This window comes from Mixophyes fleayi, chromosome 6, assembly GCF_038048845.1.
Source record: "Mixophyes fleayi isolate aMixFle1 chromosome 6, aMixFle1.hap1, whole genome shotgun sequence".
NCBI lineage: Eukaryota > Metazoa > Chordata > Amphibia > Anura > Limnodynastidae > Mixophyes > Mixophyes fleayi.
Window position 1 is genome coordinate 65215185 of NC_134407.1, and position 20308 is coordinate 65235492.

At 39.1% G+C, this 20308-nt stretch overlaps 1 protein-coding gene across 1 annotated transcript in view; it reads right to left on the minus strand.

Moving 5' to 3' along the window:
- The window catches only part of HLF (HLF transcription factor, PAR bZIP family member), a 33292-nt gene extending 28586 nt beyond the window's left edge, over window positions 1-4706 (minus strand). Inside the window, exons 1-2 of the mRNA XM_075216749.1 lie at window positions 4438-4706; window positions 1725-2045 (exon numbers count right to left, since the gene is read on the minus strand). Of these exons, the coding sequence (XP_075072850.1) occupies window positions 1725-2045; window positions 4438-4552 (436 nt within the window). The 5' untranslated portion in view covers window positions 4553-4706. The remainder of the gene's footprint in view (window positions 1-1724; window positions 2046-4437) is intronic.
- Window positions 4707-20308: the final 15602 nt, after the last annotated feature.

Below are 20308 nucleotides of genomic sequence, written 5' to 3' on the forward strand. Positions count from 1 at the left end.
GTCTTTATAAGGACACAGTGCATCAACAAATGTTAGTGGTTTACACATAAGAGTGTGGGCAATCCATAACAGGCAACCTCGAGAATTGAGATTCTTCTCTTGATATATTGTTCTCGAGCCATGAAATTGATGTTCAGTGACAAGTACAGCTAAAAATGGCCATATGCACCTAAAAATGTAGAAAAAATGTAGAGGAATATATATATATAATACAGCGGTCAAAGTGGGGGTGTACACGGTGGTACGCCATACCGCCAGTTCTACTTCCCTACTGCCTTCATTGTGAATCAATCAAATTCCATTACCATACATTTTTCATACTGCCACTTCTAAATTTCCACTTTGACCAATATATACTGTGCGCGTGTGGGCAAATAGTTCATGTGCAGTTTGGTGTGGGTGTTTCCATCTGAAGTATTCCTTAGTGCAGTGATGGCTAACCTGTGACACTCCAGGTGTTGTGAAACTACAATTCCCAGCATGCTTTGCCAGTTATCAGCTAGTTATCTACTGGCAAAGCATGCTGGGGCTTGTAGTTTCACAAAACCTGGAGTGTCACAGGTTAGCCATCACTGCCTTAGTGGCTAAAGAAACAAGCTGCCAATGACAAGGTAACCTATGGGATAACCTAATGTGGCTGAAGATTGAATACATCCTCACAGTCTACGGGATATCTTACAGATAAGCCATTGAACAATTGGCTTCTGGTACGCATACATCTTCATTGGTGTGACCTGTTTATACCTTTTTGAACGTCATCTGGCTGTGTGTGACTTTCTATCCTATGAGCTATACATATCTATTTTAGATACTGTTGATACCCACATGGTGGGAAGCTCTGGCTCACTCATTTCTGGTGGTTTGGTTCCTTTTTGGGATTTTTTTACTTGCCATACTACACTATTGTGCGCCTCCTCTCATTTACTTATATATATATATATATATATATATATATATATATATATACACGCACACACACACACACATATGTGTAGTCTGACATAATCTCTCCCATTATTTACCGCGTGTGGCAAGTCTATCATCACACAACAAATTTGGTTGCATCTGGAGTCCGTGGACTGAATATTATGAGAACTCACCCCTTATCGATTTGAATACTCCTTTTCTTTCATTACCCTTTACATTTCTTTAAGCAGTGACTTCTAACCCTCTCCCCTTTCTCCCTCTTCTAGCTCCTTCTCACTCTATCGTCCCCTTCACTTTTCTTTTTGCTTTTTTTTCCTTTTTCTTTTAATGTGTTTGTTTGCTTGTAAATGGCTGCCGCCTCACAGTTTCTTATTGCGGTACACAGGGCCGGATTAAGGGAATGGAGGCCCCTGGGCTAAGGGCGCCTCCATTCCCCCGTGAGGCCCCCAATGTGAGCCACCCGCCTTCCCCCGTGAGGGCCCCCCCCCCAAGCGCTTACCTGTCAGTCCAGTCCTCCATGTTTATTCAAAAGAAAAAAAAAGAAATACTAAACTTATCGAAAGATACGACCTAAAATATAGACCAATTTTCTTTGTGAACCTTTGTCAGGCGTGAAACTCACGTATGCACTGAACAGCAGTTATTGACCATCATTTTACAACACATATATATTACATTGCTCAAAACTGTTAGCATATTATGGGTAAGTACACCTAAGCAGCATACTAGTAGAATGTAACACATACTTAATGGAAGGTGCCTGTACGCATTTTAGAGAAGCTCAAAACAATGCTTACCAGGTCTCAATGGATTGTGCATGCAGTTCTGAGACACCAAGCCTGGTAGAACGGATGTAGATGCCTGACTGCTCAGATCAATGACAGAAGGAGAAGTCACAGGTGACTGATGAGAGCTAAGTTCATGCGAGGACTGACTAGGTGGAATACCGTTCTCAGAAAGAAACTCTTCCAGGTCCATGTACTCCAGCTGGAACGTATCTCCGTCATAGGGCAAGGTCTTGTCCCAGAGCGTCGGCCCCAAGAAAGCTGACTGTGGGACAGTCGAGCCTGTGGTATCATCTTCCAGCTTCTTCTCTTTATATTTCTCTTTACAGAAGGCTGAAGAGGTAACGAAGAAATGTTACAATCTGATTTAAGATTTCTAATATTTCAGAAAGTAAGAAATTATACAGCAAATTAAATTAAACAGCATATCCTGTACAATACCATAAATGTGTTAAAAAGTGGGCATTTCCTTTTCTGTAACATAAAGGATACTAAAAAGAAAATTTTCAAAATACAAATAACTATATATAAACAGTAGGTTAAACATATTAGCTAGACAAGAAAAATATTTACTTTCAAAAGTAAAATAAAGGGTACGCACAACAAAGGATTTAAAGAGAAATTGAATTTGGAAACCAGCTTTTTATTTAAAGGATCTTGGAAAGAAATGAAAGTTTTAAGATCTATAAATAAGCTAATATATTTGCATTATGGAACTTGTTCATAAATTCATGTGTGGAAGATCTTTGGAGATACAAAACAGTGACATATTGTTTTGGACTTCTTTAGAAACCAAACGGTGAATTGTGTTAAACTTGTGTCAAATTGCTCTTTTTCATGAAATATGCACATTTTGCGCATTTCAACAATACATCAACTACTATACTGTACTAAAATGCATATAACCTATGTGGAAAACACAAATGAGATGCTACACAACTACATTGGAACCGGGGAATTTTCTATCCTTTGGAAGCATCTCATAGGGTATCATTGCTGTCCACCATTACTTATCTGCTTGAAATGAGACTAGCTTCAAACATCTCATCATTCTACTGTAGTCTTTGGATAGGGAATATATATATGGTTTGTTCTATAAACTGGAAATCATTATTCCACAGAGGTTCAAAACACAAAGAAAAAATAAAGATGTTATCGTTACTTGTTATACAAACATAGATGATCGCCATGTGCCCTTCCTGTATTCACTGTGAGGAGCACTGCTAATTAATTTAATTAGGAGGAAAATTCTGGGAGCAGTATGGGGAATGAAGTGGCTACATTTACATGTGTTTTAGTTCATTTTAGGTACGATGCTCCAAATTACAGTAAAGCCCTGATCCAAGTACCAATCTCCTGACAGATCCTATATCTGTATTTGGAACTTGTGAAGGAAAGATATATGCACAGAATATCTTCAGAAGTTATCATGTATGAACTTTTGAGTAAATAACAGTCACTACTAGAGAACAATAATATTCTCTGATAAATCACAGCTTGATTTTTAGCTCTAAATCCTTGTATTTACATATGAAAAAAAATGAAATAGATGAAAACAAAGCAAAGAAAATGTGACTGTATTTAATTAACAGCACTTCTTTTTTCACTTTTCCAAGTAGTATATGTTTAACTGTACTAGGACCATTTAAAAACAATAATTGTTATATGGACAAAGATCCCATCTATGGTATAAAGGGTATGGTAGGGTGCTGGCAAAGCAACTTAAACTTCACATTTAAAGTTCTGCAGACACAAACTGGGAGACATAATTATGTAGAAGTCCATTACCAATCAGGCAAATGGAGCCAGATTGTTAACGGAAGCTGCTAAATATGGGGTGCTCACAATAACATATATTGAAGGTGTCCCCAAAACTTCAGGCACAGCAGTACACTTTTAGGAACTCTGGCCACATGCTCTGTAGCCAGCTGAATAGGTGGACTATAATCTCATTAAGCGACCAGTTAAGCACAAATAAATCACGTGTTTGAATGCTGCATTTACTGACAATCCTTTTTATCCCTCAATCCACTGCAAACTAAAACAAAAAGGCTGTTTTTCAGGAGAACAAGATCCCGACAGTCCTGTAACATAAATAGAAGTGTAGGGCAATAGAAATTTGATTTTGGAACACCTTTGGCAGATAATAATATTTCTAACAGTAAAACACATCTTAAAGTCTGTGTTGAGACACATTATAAAATCTGGTCATACAGCTAACACATATGTGTCCCCTCTGCACATGTCACCCAAGGTACTGAACCAAGACAATGTTTAACAAGGACACACGTTTTAAACATACAGTCTAATCACTGCCACACCATATACAATATATATATATATATATATATATATATATATCCAAAAACACACAACATAAACTACTCTATATTGAAATGGCAAAGATAAAGGTATGCCTACTATCAATCAACCTTTAATACTTGTTTTGTACTTGGAGCAATGTGTGCAAGAGATATATATATGTGTACAGCTTTAATGCAATAGGTTTTATTTTATATTAAATTAATCAGTTTACTTATTGAGCTATAGACACACGTTTGTGCACATACATAATTATGAATGAACTTTATATGCATATTTTTATTCAATGCAGTATGTGATTTCCTAATTTTTTAAACAGTACAAAAAGTAATTGGTACAAAAATGTTTATCATTAAACACACACAACGCCACATAATAATCACAGAAAATGTAGATACTTTACCATCTTCGTGATGCAGCGGCAGCTTCAGGGGGTTCTCCAGCAGAGATTTCAGCACTCCATACGTTGGAGGTATAAAAGTTGTGTTCAGAGATAACATCCTTGACATCTTTTCCATGCTTGCTAATGTGCAAATATTTAAAAGAAGCGATGCCAGGGAAAAACAGGTTGAGATGTGCACCAGTTAAATCAGATTTGTGCTGCTGGGTGACCTGTTAGACTGTTGCTCCTCACTCTCCTGCTGCAAATACAGATCTGTGCAGTGATGCTGTGATCATCCACATCTCCATGTGCAGCAGCTGAAAACAGTGACATCACAGCCACGCCTCCTCTCCTAAATAGGAATAGCTGGGAGTGCTCCCATACTGTTCCACTTACTGTACAAGGATATCTTGGTTGTAGTAGACGGCACAGCATATTTTTCTCTTCTCTCTACTTTTACATGATATTTTAATATTTTTTAATTGCAAATTGTATTTTCTAAATGTTATTGCATTTCCATTTTTATATTAAATATAGGAGAATATAATGAAACTGTGTATTTTACATTGAAAATAAACAATGATATTTTCCTAAATTTATATTTTTGTTAAAGTAAGATATTTCCATCTTTGAATAGAATTAGTGGTTGCAGCAGACAGAATAAATCAAATTATAGTAAAATGTCCATTTTACATTATTCAAGTACACAGTGCTATGTATGTATGGATAATGTCAACATTATCCAGATAACTGACAATATCCATTAAAATTCTGAGTGTTTTTTTACCCAGCAACTTAGGTTGTCTCTACTCACTGCCAGAATATCAGAATCACTCAGACTTGATTTAGAGTTGGACGCAATTGCCTTTGTGTGACATAGTTATGTGTCTTAAACTAAATTTTTATGCACTTCCTGCCGTTTGAGCTTTGAGAGGCAAACCAAGGGCGCTCATGTGCAGATGACATAAGGGCATGGACACGCACTTTAGGTATGCCCACCTTTTGAGATTTTGAGTTAAAAGTATTATTAAATACTTTACTTACATTGATTAAATTCCTTGCCTACACAAGACATGAGCTTGCAAGATATTTGCATTGCATGTACCAATGCATTATATTTACGACTGTGAGTCTCATAAGGTGCATCTTACTCAAAATACAAAGTGAAAGCACAAATGTGCAGACGTACATTTACATACATGCAAAAGGGCATCTTGTACTCTAAATTATCCCCTTGTGTATTTGTTTAAATCACATGTTATCTCATTTGTATAGGTCCATACCTTCCAACTGTCCCGATTTCAGCAGGACAGTCCTGTTTTTAGGGCACAGTCCCACTGTAGTGCCCAGGGACATGTTTGTCCTGCAGGTGGGAATGTTGGGGAAGGGAGATGTAATGGCTTTACAGTGCTAGGCTTCCCTTGGGGGAAAGGCCTCGCCTCTGTTGCCATCATAAAATGGCTACGCCCCCTGTACCGTGCCAGGGAAAGACATGTTGGGAGGTATGTAGGTTAAATTCAAGCATATCATACAGTAACATTATATTTTAGGATCATAACCAGAGAAAAATAAGCCCACGCTCAGTATATCCCATATTGTATATGGTACCAGCTGCATGGCAATATAAATGCCCGTATATGTATACAAAACAAAAAGACAGTTGTCAGTGCTTATCCTTTACACTGAATATCTGTGTGTATCTAGAAAAATGAAAACATGAGGTATTAGTTAAAATGAAAACATGAGGTGTTAGTTTAAATTATTTATTTATTATTAGTTTATTTATTTTAGGATCATAGGTTAGGAAAAAAAATCGCTCTTGCTTGTGGCAACCAATAACAGTATGAAGAAGGGATTTAGCTATTAAAATGAGTGAACAGCAGCGGTGGGAAATGTCTATTTACAGCCAGGTAAGTGAATTTAAAAACATATTTATAGTCATCATCATCATCTATTTATTTACTAATTCCGCAGCGCTGTACAGAGAAATCATTCACATCAGTATTTTTTAAATTTTCTTTTTAAATATTACAAAAAATATGAGGTTATTCTTCTTCAAGGGCAAAATCAACTACATCCACCATAATATCTATTCCTTACAGCTCTTCCAGCCCATTTGAAATCCCTGCCAACCTGTCCAAGGTTACCTCAGCCATGGATTCTGAGGTCATTTCACTCCTCCCTTTCTCTTCCTCCTCAACCTGTTCTCTCGACCCTGCTCTGGCCTGCCTCCTGCACCCTCTCTCCTCAAACACTTGTAGTTACCTAGCTCACCATTTCACCCTCTCTCTCTCTCTCTCTCTCTACAGGTATCTTCCCTTCTGCTTTTAAACGCACAAGATCACACCCATTGTCAAGATACCATCTCTTGTCCCTGCCTCCCTTTTCGGCTACCGCCCCATATCCCTATTCCTTTCCAACCTTCTTGAATGGCTAGTCTACAACCATTTAACAGACTTCCTCACTGTTCACTCCCTCGTTAATCATTTACAATTAGGCTTCCACTCTCTCCACTCCACCAAGACTGCCCTCGCTAAGGTGACAAATGATGTACTCTTGGTTAAGTCGAAGGGCCACTTCGTCCTGGTTTTGCTCCTTGACATCTCTGCCATTTTTGAAACAGTTGAATATTCTCTACTCCTTGACACCCTTCACTTCCTTGGCCTTCACGACACTGTCCTTTCCCGGTTTACCTCTTACCTCACTGATCATACTTTCAATATCTCTACATCTGGAACCTGCTCCCCTCCTGCCCCTCTATCTGTTGAGGTTCCCCAAAGCTGTGTTCTTGGCCCATTACTTTTCTCTCTTCACACCTCATCTCTTGGTCAACTCATCTTCTCCTATGACCTCCAATATTACCTCTATGCCAGTTGCACTCCAATCTACATTTCCTCCCCTAATCTCTCTCCCTACTATCTCTCCCGTGTGTCCGACTGCCTCTCTGCCATCTCCACCTGGATGGCTCGAATCTATCTCAAGCTAAACATATCCAAAACTGATCTTATCATCCTTCCAACACCTAGCGTCACATCCCCTTCTCTGAACTCCCTTAAGGTTGATCGTGTCGTCCTCTACCCTGTTCCCAACGCATGCTACCTGGGGGTTATCATTGACTCTGCCCTCAATTTCACTACCCATATCCAGTCCCTTGCGCATTCCCATCACCTCCTACTTCGCAACATTGGCAATATTCAAACTTTCCTCTCCCTGGATGCCACCAAGACCACCATCCATGCTCTTGTTACCCTCCGCCTTGATTATTGCAATTTTCTCCTGTCTGTCTTGCCTGCTTGGCTTGTCTGTCTGCCCTGAAATCTGTGCTGAATGTGGCATCGTAACAAAACTTCCTCTCCAGACGTTCCTCTTCAGCAATGCCTCTCTGAAATACCTTCCATTAGCTCCCCATTCCCTCCAAAATACAAATCAATTTGCTTACCATCACTTATAAAGCACTCTTTACTGCTTCCCCTTCCTACAACTCCAACCTTGTCAAGAAATACTCCACTAATTGCCTACCACATTCTGTCAATGACCTTTGCATCTCCTCACAGTCCCACCTTCAGGACTTTGCCTGTGCTGTTCTCCCCATTTGGAACTTCCTGCCACACCCAATCAAACTCGCCCCCCCAACCTAGAATGTTTCAAATGCTCCCTCAAAACTCACCTTTTCACACTTTTCTACCTGACCCCATCCTAAGACAATTACCTCGTCACAATCAACCTGCCCATTCCACTCCACCTTTATCATTTCCATCTACTACCCTAATCCTCTTAATGTTAAGTCTCACAAGTTTGGCCCTCTCTACCGCCCACCTTCTCATTCTCTTTGCAATGTTTCCTTTGTTCTAGTTGTGTCTTCGTAGCTGCTATCTCTATAGACCCTTGCATTGATTTTTACTGATTCTGTTGTTTCTCCTGTCCTTTACTTATCTGTATTTATTTTCTGTTTATTTTTTGTTGATTGTGCAACGCTGCAGATTCTGTAGCGCCATACAAATAAAGAGGGTGATGATGAGCTGTATCCTTACATTAAGTAGATCATAACTCTCAATATTATCTTAATTGGAGTAAGTCTATAACAAATGGTATCAATATGATAGATCACAGCAATAATAATTTGCTCAGACTTTTTAAAGCCTCACAGTCACCTTCTTTATACATTTTCTAGTTATAACCATTACTTTGCAAACTTTGTCTAGAATTGCCAACAAGTGTTAAAAACTACTGCTAAACATCAATGACTTCTCAAATAATATACTATCTAAAGGACATCTGACTCAATGCCTGATTAGGTTAGCACTCAAAGATGCAGCAAAGTAAAAGTAAAAGTTAAAGTGGAATTTAGGCAGAGGAAACAATACAAAAAGGCTTAAAGGGTAAGTATCAATGTTGTGCCATGATTTCAGTAATAATACATAATTAAGTATAATATATAATTTCTAAAATAATTACATTGTTACAACTTGTTTCTGCTGTGCTATTTTCTGTGAATGCAGCTTTGCAGACTCATCAGTGAAACTGTATCTCTCAAATATTTATGCAGCATTAATGACATCACTGTGTAAAAATAAAAGGTGGGTGTTTATAGTTGGAACACCATTGGGAGGGCAGATGTGGCACGTGTTTCATAATGTATTAAACTTTTAATGCTAATTGATAGGATACCTTATACGAGGTATGTCTATTAAATAAACAGACTGATTAAATAACTCACCTTTATTTATTTATATTACAAATTTAATGTTTGTCCCCTTCAATATACTGCCCATTTGCACAAATACATCGCTGTAGTCTTGTTTTCCACTGGCTGAAGGCATGGAGCAAATCAATTTCTGTCACTTGTTTCAACATATCTGCAGTTTTCGTCTTTAAAGCATCAACTGACTCAAAATGTGTCCCTTTAAGCACTGATTTAACTTTTGGGAAAAGATAAAAATCGCAAGGTGATAAATTGGGCGAATATGGAAGATGTTCAAGTGTAGTAATGTGTTTGTCGGTCACCACTTCCTGTAAAACAGTTTTTGTGTGAGCAGGCGCATTGTCCTGGTGAAGAAAGAAACCATTTTTCCACAGTTGCGGCCATTTCTTTCTGACTCTCTCTCTCAGCTTTTTCAAAACTTTCTTATAAAAGTTTTACTGATTAACTGTAGTGGCTTCTGGAACCCATTCTTCCAAAATTACACCCCTGATATAAAAAAAAACCAATGAGCATTGCTTTGAATTTTGACTTGCTTTGACAAGCTTTTTTTCATTCTTGGTGATGACGGTGTTTTCCAGTGCATTGACTGTCTTTTGGTTTCAGGACCGTACTGGAAAGTCCAGGTGTCATCACAAGTGATAACTTTATGAAACAGGTTTGAATCTGTGTCCAGTTGCTGCAGAATGTCAACACAACATTCCTTGCGATGTTCTTTTTGCTCTGGTGTGAGAACCCTTGGGACCATCTTTGCACAAACTTTCGTTATGTTAAGATGCTCACGCAAAATTTTCCATACGGTGTCTTTGTCAATGTTCACAGATTCGAACACTGAGTCGGCGGTCTTTTTGAACAATCTGACTGATTTTTTGTACATTTTCTTCGGTTCTTGAAGTGCAAGGTCGTCCAGTGCGTTCATCATCTTCGACATTCTCATGTCCCTCGCTAAATATTTTGAGCTACTCAAACACACACGCACGAGACCAGGGCCATCTTAACAACATTATGGGCCCCCGGGCAAAGCAGTGCACCAGGGCCCCTAGATATAGATATAGATGTATACAGATACAGATACAGATACAGATATAGATATATAGAGATAGAGATAGATAGATGTACTTGCTCAGTGACACTTGAAGGGTTTTTTTGCAGGTTCTTTTCTTTTGCAGGATTATTTATTCTCATTAAGAGCCGTGCCTATGGGAGCCCCTTGCCCGTGGGGCCCCCGGGCAGCTGCCCATCATGCCCAATGGAAAAGATGGCCCTGCACGAGACAGGCAGTCATTCCCATAGGCCGTAGTAAGCATCTGAAAACATTCTGTTGGTGTTTTGTGCAATTTTACTAAAACTTCAAATTGACACGTTGTTCAACTTTGTTGTTGTTCAACTTTTAAACTTAGCATTTTTTTCGGCACTCTACAGAAAACACAACCAAACTAAATGGCGACTCACAATCAACTGAACGTCAGAGAGTGTTGCAGCTTGTCATGCAGGTTCAGACAGGTTCAAGGTTAATACGTATGCCACTATAACCGGTTCTGACTGATTTGTTTACTAGGTGGAATCACAGTCTCGTTATTTAATAGACATACCTCGTATGTAATATTTATTTATACAGAAATATTGGTGGGTTGGCATTATGATAATAAATAAGTACTGTAAATTTAGTATTCTTCATTGTTTTATTTTATTTTTTTGTCACAAGATTGATTTACGTTTTGAATATTTGATATTAGTATGGTGTTTTATAAGAATTATTATAGTTATTAGAATTTATAGAGTATAACTTGCATGTGCATTATTTCAACACACTTTCACATTTGGGGATTGTCTTGGTTGCAATATTGAATTTAGTTAAATTTTTTAAAAAGTTTATAGATCATTTTATCCGTCACAATTTAATTTAACACAACATTTTCCACGACAACTTTCTTATTACATCATTAATACAATAAACCAAAACATGAAAAATATAATTAATAATGGAGGTGCTAGAACAATAAAATAAACAGATATGGAACCAATGTTTAGTTACATTTTTGATGATTTGATCAATAATTTAATGTGAGTCCTTTGTATAATATTGAATATTGTCTGATGTTAGACACTTGTGTAAATAGATGTGAATAGATGTTTCATAAATACAACAACACATATAATTTTTCAATTTAATATGGGAACTCAACATAACTTCCTACATTAACTCTCTCACTTTAGCTAAAATAAAAATGATCTGAAATGGTTAATGAGCTCAAGACTATAGCACTAATGGGTTGTAGTGGTTCTACCATTAAAAAGAATATTTTAAGAATGCACAAGTTTGAGAGCTATGAATATGGGTGGCTCTTATTAGCTACAAAGGTTATTTGGGCTTGTTTCTAAACTTGAATAAACTTTACATATGTGTTTAAATGTAATTTTCTACATTTGATTTCTATATGTGAATGCTGCTTTAAGTTCTGATTTTTTACTGAATGTGAAACGAAAGACGAATATAATTTAAATCTCAAGCTGAATATCTGTTTACTAGAATGTAATTTGTTAAGGAAACTGTTTTGTGTGGTTGCAGAGTTATCAGTACACAATTACAATGATAACAATACGAAAAGAAGAAAAACAACTAGCGCTTTCAAGGTCTACCACACAGTAGACAGACAGCTGGAGATGTCAGTCAAATAACCAATTTTAATAGATGTAAGTATCACAACATAAAAAATATCCACAAATACAATAAATACATAGATTGGGATACAATGTTGCAAAGAAAACACTAAAGTTGTAATACCTACAGAATTTTTGTTTCCAAATAAAACATAATCCCTTTATACATCCAGACCAATTCTAATGCCGTTTCTCCATGCCCCGCAGTGTAACAAAACACAGGTCCAGTAAGCTTATATCTTCCAGCAAAGTTAGATATACAAATTCTCCACTTTTAGGAATAAATTATGCTCACATAAGATAATTCCAGAGATAATAAAAACTTGCTTTCAAGCCTTTTATAATGTTGTGTCCCGGTTTCACTGTAGCAAACACCTAGGACAATTACTTCTCTGCATTCCGTTCAAGGCTAATAAATCTCAGCTGGAAGAATTGATATTGATCTCCAGATAAACACACAGGATCAATAGTCAGCTTTTAAAAGAATTGTTTAAGGAAGTATCCAAATATGATCAGTATTAAGGCTTGACGTGTTTCAATACCATTCAGTTATTTCATCAGAAGTCTTATGGGTAATAAAACGTGTATATTTTCTTGTATGCATGTTTGTGTATATTATATGTATGTATGTATTGGTTTTTTTTAATATCTCATTTCTTAAAGAATTTATATTTGATTTCTATCTGACTTATCAAAAAGTGGGCAGTACTGTGCTATACATGCTTGTTTGGATGACAATGTCAATATTTTTCTGAAATTCTATTTTCTTTGACTGTGGTCCTACTGTGCTCATTCTTCAAAATGGGACATATAGAAAATCAGGATATGTGGGCAGGGTTAAAATAGCACATAGCCTAATATGCAACAGACATTTAGCAGCAGCACAGAGTATTCAGCTAAACCAACTCTTGTGTTCATGTGTAGGCAAGTTTGCCTACACAGTGAGATTGGCTATGTCTTTACATAGTCAATATGAAAATCAAAGGGCTTATCCACACAAGCAGAATAATATCATTGCATTTGCAAATGGAATGCAATCAGATGATACTGCTTGGTAAATATTGCCAAAAAAGGGTTCACCGATTCACAGTAACTACAAAAAAACAAAATCAGCTTCATGGACAGCAATGAAATACATGGTGTAGCATGAGGAAACCAACACTAGTTAAATGTTAACAGCAACACAAAATAGTGTTATTAGGCACTCATAGTATTCGTGAAGGAGATTGTGGTGTTAAATGGCATTCCATATGAAAAGAAGTTCACATATATAACTGGCTTTACAATGACATTTGTAAACAGGTAGAACGGCTTTACAAAACAGGTGTTATACCAAGAGTGGTGTTATAAAGAGGATGTCATATAGTGTAATTATTACATTTGAATGCAATTTTGTGCAGAGAATATACTTGGTGGTAGGTTAGGATGGCATTATAAAGGGGTTTGACCAAATTCAGAACTTCCTACATCAACTTATCCCCCCTCTTTAGATGCCACTGCCTTGCAAGTACTTAATATCTCCTGGACCACACAGGAAGTCTTCGTAGTGATAAAAAATCTCTCGAAATGTAAGGCCCCGGCCCAGATGGGTACATTAATGACTTTTATACTACCTTTAAGAAAGAGGTTGTCCCTATATTAGTTGAATTATCCATTGGAGCTTAAAATCTAGATCCCATAACATAAACACACACACAGACTGAGAGAGACTACGAGCAATTTAATAGAAGCCAATTAACCCACCAGTATGTTTTTGGTGCGTAGGAGGAAACCCACGCAAACACAGAGAGAACATACAAACTCCACACAGATTAGACCAGAGTTGGGAATCAAACTTATGACCCCAGTGCTGTGAGGCAGTAGTGCTAACCACTAAGCCACCGTGTTGCCCACAAACTTTATTTAGTAAATACCTCAATGAGGATTATACAGCACAGGTGCCTACTCACTCCGGATATTTTGGGAGCTCTGAGAGAGCAGGGCAACCTCCTGAATTCTACCAGCTTCTTTGGTAAAGTGGGTGGGGGTGTGGCTAATCATGTCATCTTAGCCCTGCCCCCCGCTATCATAGTCCGAAATTGGTATTATATAGCAGGGGGCTGGGCCAGGATGACACGATAGGTGTGGCCACGCCCTGAAGAAACGGCCAACTTTGGAGATCTCCCGGAGGGGTGATTTCCAAAGTTGGCAAATATGTTATACAGCTGTTCAATGAGAGAAATCATGAAAAGTTCAAAATAAGCAAACACTAAACTATTTATCCACTACAGTTAGAAGCAAGCAGCTTGCCCTTAATAAACAGTACAGTGTGAAGCAGGACATACCTCCCAACTATCCTTGCAGTAGAAAAAAGTCCTGAGTGGGACAGTCCCACACAATTGGGACTATCTCACCAGAATCAAGACAGCTGGCTACAATTGCCCGTGTATTTGAAGGGTATGGGAACAGTTGGAGAGCAGTCTAGCACTTTTTAATATTATTTCCACGCCCCTTGCATGCACTCTGACTGTGTGCCATGGAAACCCCCCTTTAGAAATCCTGTGTTTGACCCTGTACTCATAATTAAAAGGGCCCGACCAAGAGAGACCAGGATGTAAAAAAAACAGCATATAAAATAAGATTTTTTAAAAAAAATTGCTACAGTTCTTTAAGGGCCTGTTTCAATGTGGAGGCCTGTGGCTGTAGTCCTGTCAGGCCCATTATTAATCCGGCCCTGAGTGTGAGCGGAAACCTGCGTTTACGCTGTCTGCTATATGCTGGCAGAAGGAGCAAACAAGTGCTTAGATTGTATGGCCCTCCTCCTGTTTCCACCACTTCTAACTCTGCTCTCCAGCTACTTAGCCCTCCTCCTCGAGGGTCCTCCACCCCCGTCGCCTCTCGTTCCCTCCTCCCCCCTCTGGGGGTCTCCCTGTCTTCTGCGCCCTCCTTCTTGGGCTCTGTCGTTTGCGGATCCTCCCTCCCCCTTCCCCAGCCCTCTCTAGCTGTGCATTGAGCTTATTGAGTTACTGTGCTTACTGTTTACTGTACTGTGCTGTCTCACCTTGTATTGTAATTCGTATGTCCCTGTACGGCGCTACGGACACCTTGTGGCGCCCTATAAATAAAAATTAATAATAATAATAATAATAATAATAATAATAAAAGTGCTGGCTTTCTATGTTATAGGAGGGTGACAGTTAAACCATCATTGTCCTGTTAGTCATTTAAGATGATTGATTACAATGTCGGCTTCCCTTCTGATTTCTATTTGGGGGGTAGAACATAGTTCTATTGGACTCCTGTCATTCCGTCTTGCAGCATTAATCATTACACATCTCTTTAATAGATAAAAAATACTATTATTTTTCCTACTGGTTCCTAAATTCTAAATATTGTATCTATTCTGTCATCTTTCTAATCTATGCCGTACAGGAGTTTTACAAAAGTGACATTGAATTTGTTTCTTCCCTGCTGCCTGTGTACAGCTTGAAAGAGCTTTATGTTTGGTATAAACCACAATAACCTCACAATAGCCCAGTGGGCATTTAACTGCTCATCAAGCTGCAACTCAGAGGTTTTTTTCGCCAAGAAAAGTCTCACTTAATTCTGGTTAAACCCATTTTGTTGCCCACCTGCAAACTATGTAGGCTACCACTGATGTCACATCAAGCTATATATTTGGAATAACAGTTTGTCCAGTGACTCACAAATGTAATGGTGCGTTTCCTTCAGAGATGAAAATAGAGAAAAGTTTCTGTGGCTGAAGCTATACATCCGCATCAGTGTGTTTTGCTCTGTAATAAGTACATAAAAAAGCTGAAAATATTCAAAGGTTGAGTGTAATTACGAATCGTTATTAAGCTTTTGAAAATGTAGTTGTCAGCTGAGCTCTCCAGTGCTCCATGAGAAATAAATGGGAATCTCAGTGATTCTAAAGAAACACATTAACCGGTAATTGGTGACTCTGAATACAAAGCACACAGCACACTCAAAAATTGCAAGTAACTCTTTATTTTTGCAGCATTTATTTAATCTGACTTTGTTAAAAGGAAATCAAATGGATACAGCGTCAAGACCTGGGGGTGATTTTTCAGTTCTCAATCAACCTTACTTGATTTGCAAGATGTGGCATACACGACAACATACACAAATCACTGTTGCAAATAAAAGACAACAAAATTCAAAACACTCTTTACTCATTATTTCCAAGTTTCTTTCATTAACATTAAAAATGTTTAGTAGCAAGGGATGCTTAGTACAAAGTATTACATTGGGTGGATAAATAAAATTATAGTAGGCATTGGAAAGTAAGAAAGTTCACATTCCCATGTATGCAACAGCAGCATGTGATCGTAAGCTGATCTCGATGCTAGAGCCAAGCTACAGAATTATCATTTTAGATACACATGTGGATGGTCAAGAGATGTGGCCCCACCGCTGAAGAGCCAGATGACTTCTCTCTCGGAAGATGATAACAGGCTGTCATTTTCCAACTGCATTTTTGTCATGCACGATAATAATTCTCTTGATTTTGGGAGATTATCGGCCTCATACATGTCACAAGGGTCAATTGCCCTATATCGGCTGTGATATCCCAGATTTCAGGATTCAGTTACACTAACTTTAAAAAAAAAGAAATTATTTAAAAAATTAAAAATGTAAAACCTTTACACATTTAAAAAAAATGTTTTATTCAGAGAATAAAATATTTTTTAAATGATTTTAATTTGCTACCGCCATCCTGAGGTAACAGAATAGGGGGTAAATATATCAAGCTGAGAGTTTTCCGGCATGTTTGAAAAACCAATAAGATTCTAGCTATCATTTATTCTGCAAAATGATAGCTAGAATCTGATTGGTTGCTATAGGCAACATCTCCACTTTTCAAACCTGTCGGAAAACTCTCAGCTTGATACATTTACCCCTAGGTGTCATAGCACCAGCTGGGTTAATGACAGCAATGTTGGCAGTTTCATATATTGGACAAAACGAAAAAAAATCCCTATCACCAAGTGTCACTGGCAGTAGTCACCCTATTGCAAAGCGTATAACTGCGGCTGTAACTGCAATGTTGGTGTTAGACGTGCGCCCGGTGTCCGCCATCAGTGGAGTGGGATTTAGAGGGTTGATGGTATTGTGTCCCCGGTACGAAATCCCGTTGAGATTCCACTTCACTAGGCAGGCGATACCAAAAATGTACAGAGAAGTACGATCAAGTGTCCTCAGTGCTCTAAAAAATGCGGTTGTACCCACTGTCCACTTAACCACGGACATGTGGACAAGTGGTTCTGGGCAAACGAAGGACTATATGACTGTGACAGCCCACTGGGTAGATGCATCCCCTTCCGCAGCAACAGCAACAGCTGCATCAGTAGCAGCATCTACAAAATGGCTGCTCGTGCAAAGGCAGGCAACATTGTGTATTACAGGCTTTAATAAGAGGCACAACGCTGACAACATATTAGAGAAACTGAGGGAAATTATCTCCCAGTGGCTTACCCCACTTAGACTCTCATGGGGATTTGTGGTGTCAGACAATGCCAGTAACATTGTGCGGGCATTAAATATGGGCAATTTCCAGCATGTCCCATGTTTTGCCCACACCATTAATTTGGTGGTGCAGCATTACCTCAAGAGTGATAGGGGTGTGCAGGAGATGCTTGCGGTGGCGCGCAAAATTGCTGGACACTTTCGGCATTCAGCCAGTGCCTACCGCAGACTAGAGGCACATCAAAAAAGCATGAACCTGCCCTGCCATCACCTCAAACAAGAGGTTGTGATGCGCTGGAACTCCACCCTCTATATGCTGCAGAGGATGGAGGAACATTAAAAGGCCATTCAGGCCTACACAGCCACCTATGACATAGGCAAAGGAGTGGGGATGCGCCACAGTCAAGCGCAGTGGAGACTGATTTCCGTGTTGTGCAAGGTTCTGCAGCCATTTGAACTTGCCACACGAGAAGTCAGTTCCGACACTGCCAGCTTGAGTCAGGTCATTCCCCTGATCAGGCTGTTGCAGAAGCAGCTGGAGAAAGTGAGGGAGGAGCTGGTAAGCCATTGCGATTACACCAAGCATGTAGCTCTTGTGGATGTAGCCCTTCGTACGCTTTGCCAGGATCAGAGGGTGGTCACTCTTTTAAAGTCAGAGGAATACATTCTGGCCACCGTGCTCGATCCTCGGTTTAAAGCGTATGTTGTGTCTCTGTTTCCGGCGGACACAAGTCTACAGCGGTGCAAAGACCTGCTGGTCAGGAGATTGTCCTCTGAAGAGGACCGTGACATGCCAACAGCTTCACCCTCATTTTCTTCCACATCTATGGCTGCGAGGAAAAAGCTCAGTTTTCTCAAAAGAGGCGCTGGCGGGGATGCTGATAACATCTGGTCCGGACTGAAGGACCTGCCAACCATTGCAGACATGTCTACTCTTGCTGCATTGGATGCTGTCACAATAGAAAAAATTGTGGATGATTACTTTGCTGACACCATCCAAGTAGACATGTCAGACAGTCCATATTGTTACTGGCAGGAAAAAAAGGCAGTTTGGAAGCCCCTGTACAAACTGGCTCTATTTTACCTGAGTTGTCCCCCCTCCAGTGTGTACTCGGAAAGAGTTTTTAGTGCAGCGGGGAACCTGGTCAGTGAGCGGCGAAGGAGGTTGCTTCCTCATAACGTTGAAAAAATGATGTTTATAAAAATGAATAATCAATTCCTCAATGAAGTACAGCACTGCCCTACAGATAGTACAGAGGGACCTGTGGTTGTGGAGTCCAGCGGGGACGAATTGATAATGTGTGATGAGGAGGAAGTACACACTGTAGGGGGAGAGGAATCAGAGGTTGAGGATGAGGACGACATCTTGCCTCAGTAGAGCCTGTTTAGTCTGTACAGGGAGAGATGAATAGCTTTTTTGGTGTGGGGGCCCAAACAAAGCAATCATTTCAGCCAAAGTTGTTTGGTAGGCCCTGTCGCTGAAATTATTGGTTTGTTAAAGTGTGCATGTCCTATTTCAACAACATAAGGGTGGGTGTGAGGGCACAAGGACAATTCCATCTTGGAACTTTTTTTTTTGCATTATATGACCAATCAACAGTCGTTTGCCATGTTCAAAAAGTAAAACCAAATTTAAACAAATTCAAGAAATTAAACCAAAAGTAAAATGCCCTGTCATAATTTAAAACAAGAGGTATTGACGTGCTCTAAAACTACTGTATTGTTGTTTATATTTTATAAACACTACACTTGAAAGCTTGAGTCTTTCAATGAAAAAGTAACTGTCCATTACACGAATATTTGCAACAGGGACAATTTTAGGGTTAAGAAAGTCAACTAATAACACTTCGACGCTGTCTGTCTTTATAAACACTACACTTGGAAGTTGGAGGAGGTATTGTGGCCCCGGCACCAAATTTACTACCGGGCCACTCCACTGTGCAGTCCATATTTAGGTGTATCAGATATTAAACAACGGTGACAGTTGATGCCCAATTTTTTAATTATATTGTTGGCGCTGTAAAAAATTGTGTTCCGGGCACACCACACTACGCAGTCCATACCCTTTTTTGGTGGAATTCTGACACGTGGAGGGTTTTTTAATTATATTGTGGCCTCGGTACCAAATTGTGTACCGGAGCCACCACACTACGCAGTCAAGATAGATAGATGCGTATCATAGATAAAGTACATTCAGTGGTGTGGGGCAAATTGAAAAATATTCAAAATGCACTGACATTATCAAAAACAAGAGGTTTTCACACGCTGAAACTCCAACATGTATATGATGGAGAGGATGGAGGAGCAGCCGTATGTGCAGTGTAATGCAGACCTGTTGAAGGTTTTTTTATATATTTTATTGTGGTGCCCAGTGCCCACTACTCTACGCAGTCCAGATACTATTTTTGGGTGTAATTCTGACCTGTTGAAGGTTTTCTATATATTATATTGTGGTGGCCAGTGGCCAGTCCTCTACACAGTCCAGATACTATTTTTGGGTGTAATTCAGACCTGTTGAAGGTTTTCTATATATTTTTTATTGTGGTGCCCAGTGCCCACTACTCTACGCAGTCCAGATACTATTTTTGGGTGTAATTCTGACCTGTTGAAGGTTTTCTATATATTATATTGTGGTAGACAGTGGCCAGTCCTCTATGCAGTCCAGATACTATTTTTGGGTTTAATTCAGACCTGTTGAAGGCTTTCTATATATTTTTTATTGTGGTGCCCAGTGCCCACTACTCTACGCAGTCCAGATACTATTTTTGGGTGTAATTCTGACCTGTTGAAGGTTTTCTATATATTTTTTATTGTGGTGCCCAGGGCCCACTACTCTACGCAGTCCAGATACTATTTTTGGGTGTAATTCTGACCTGTTGAAGGTTTTCTATATATTACATTGTGGTGGCCAGTGGCCAGTCCTCTATGCAGTCCAGATACTATTTTTGGGTTTAATTCAGACCTGTTGAAGGTTTTCTATATATTTTTTATTGTGGTGCCCAGTGCCCACTACTCTACGCAGTCCAGATACTATTTTTGGGTGTAATTCTGACCTGTTGAAGG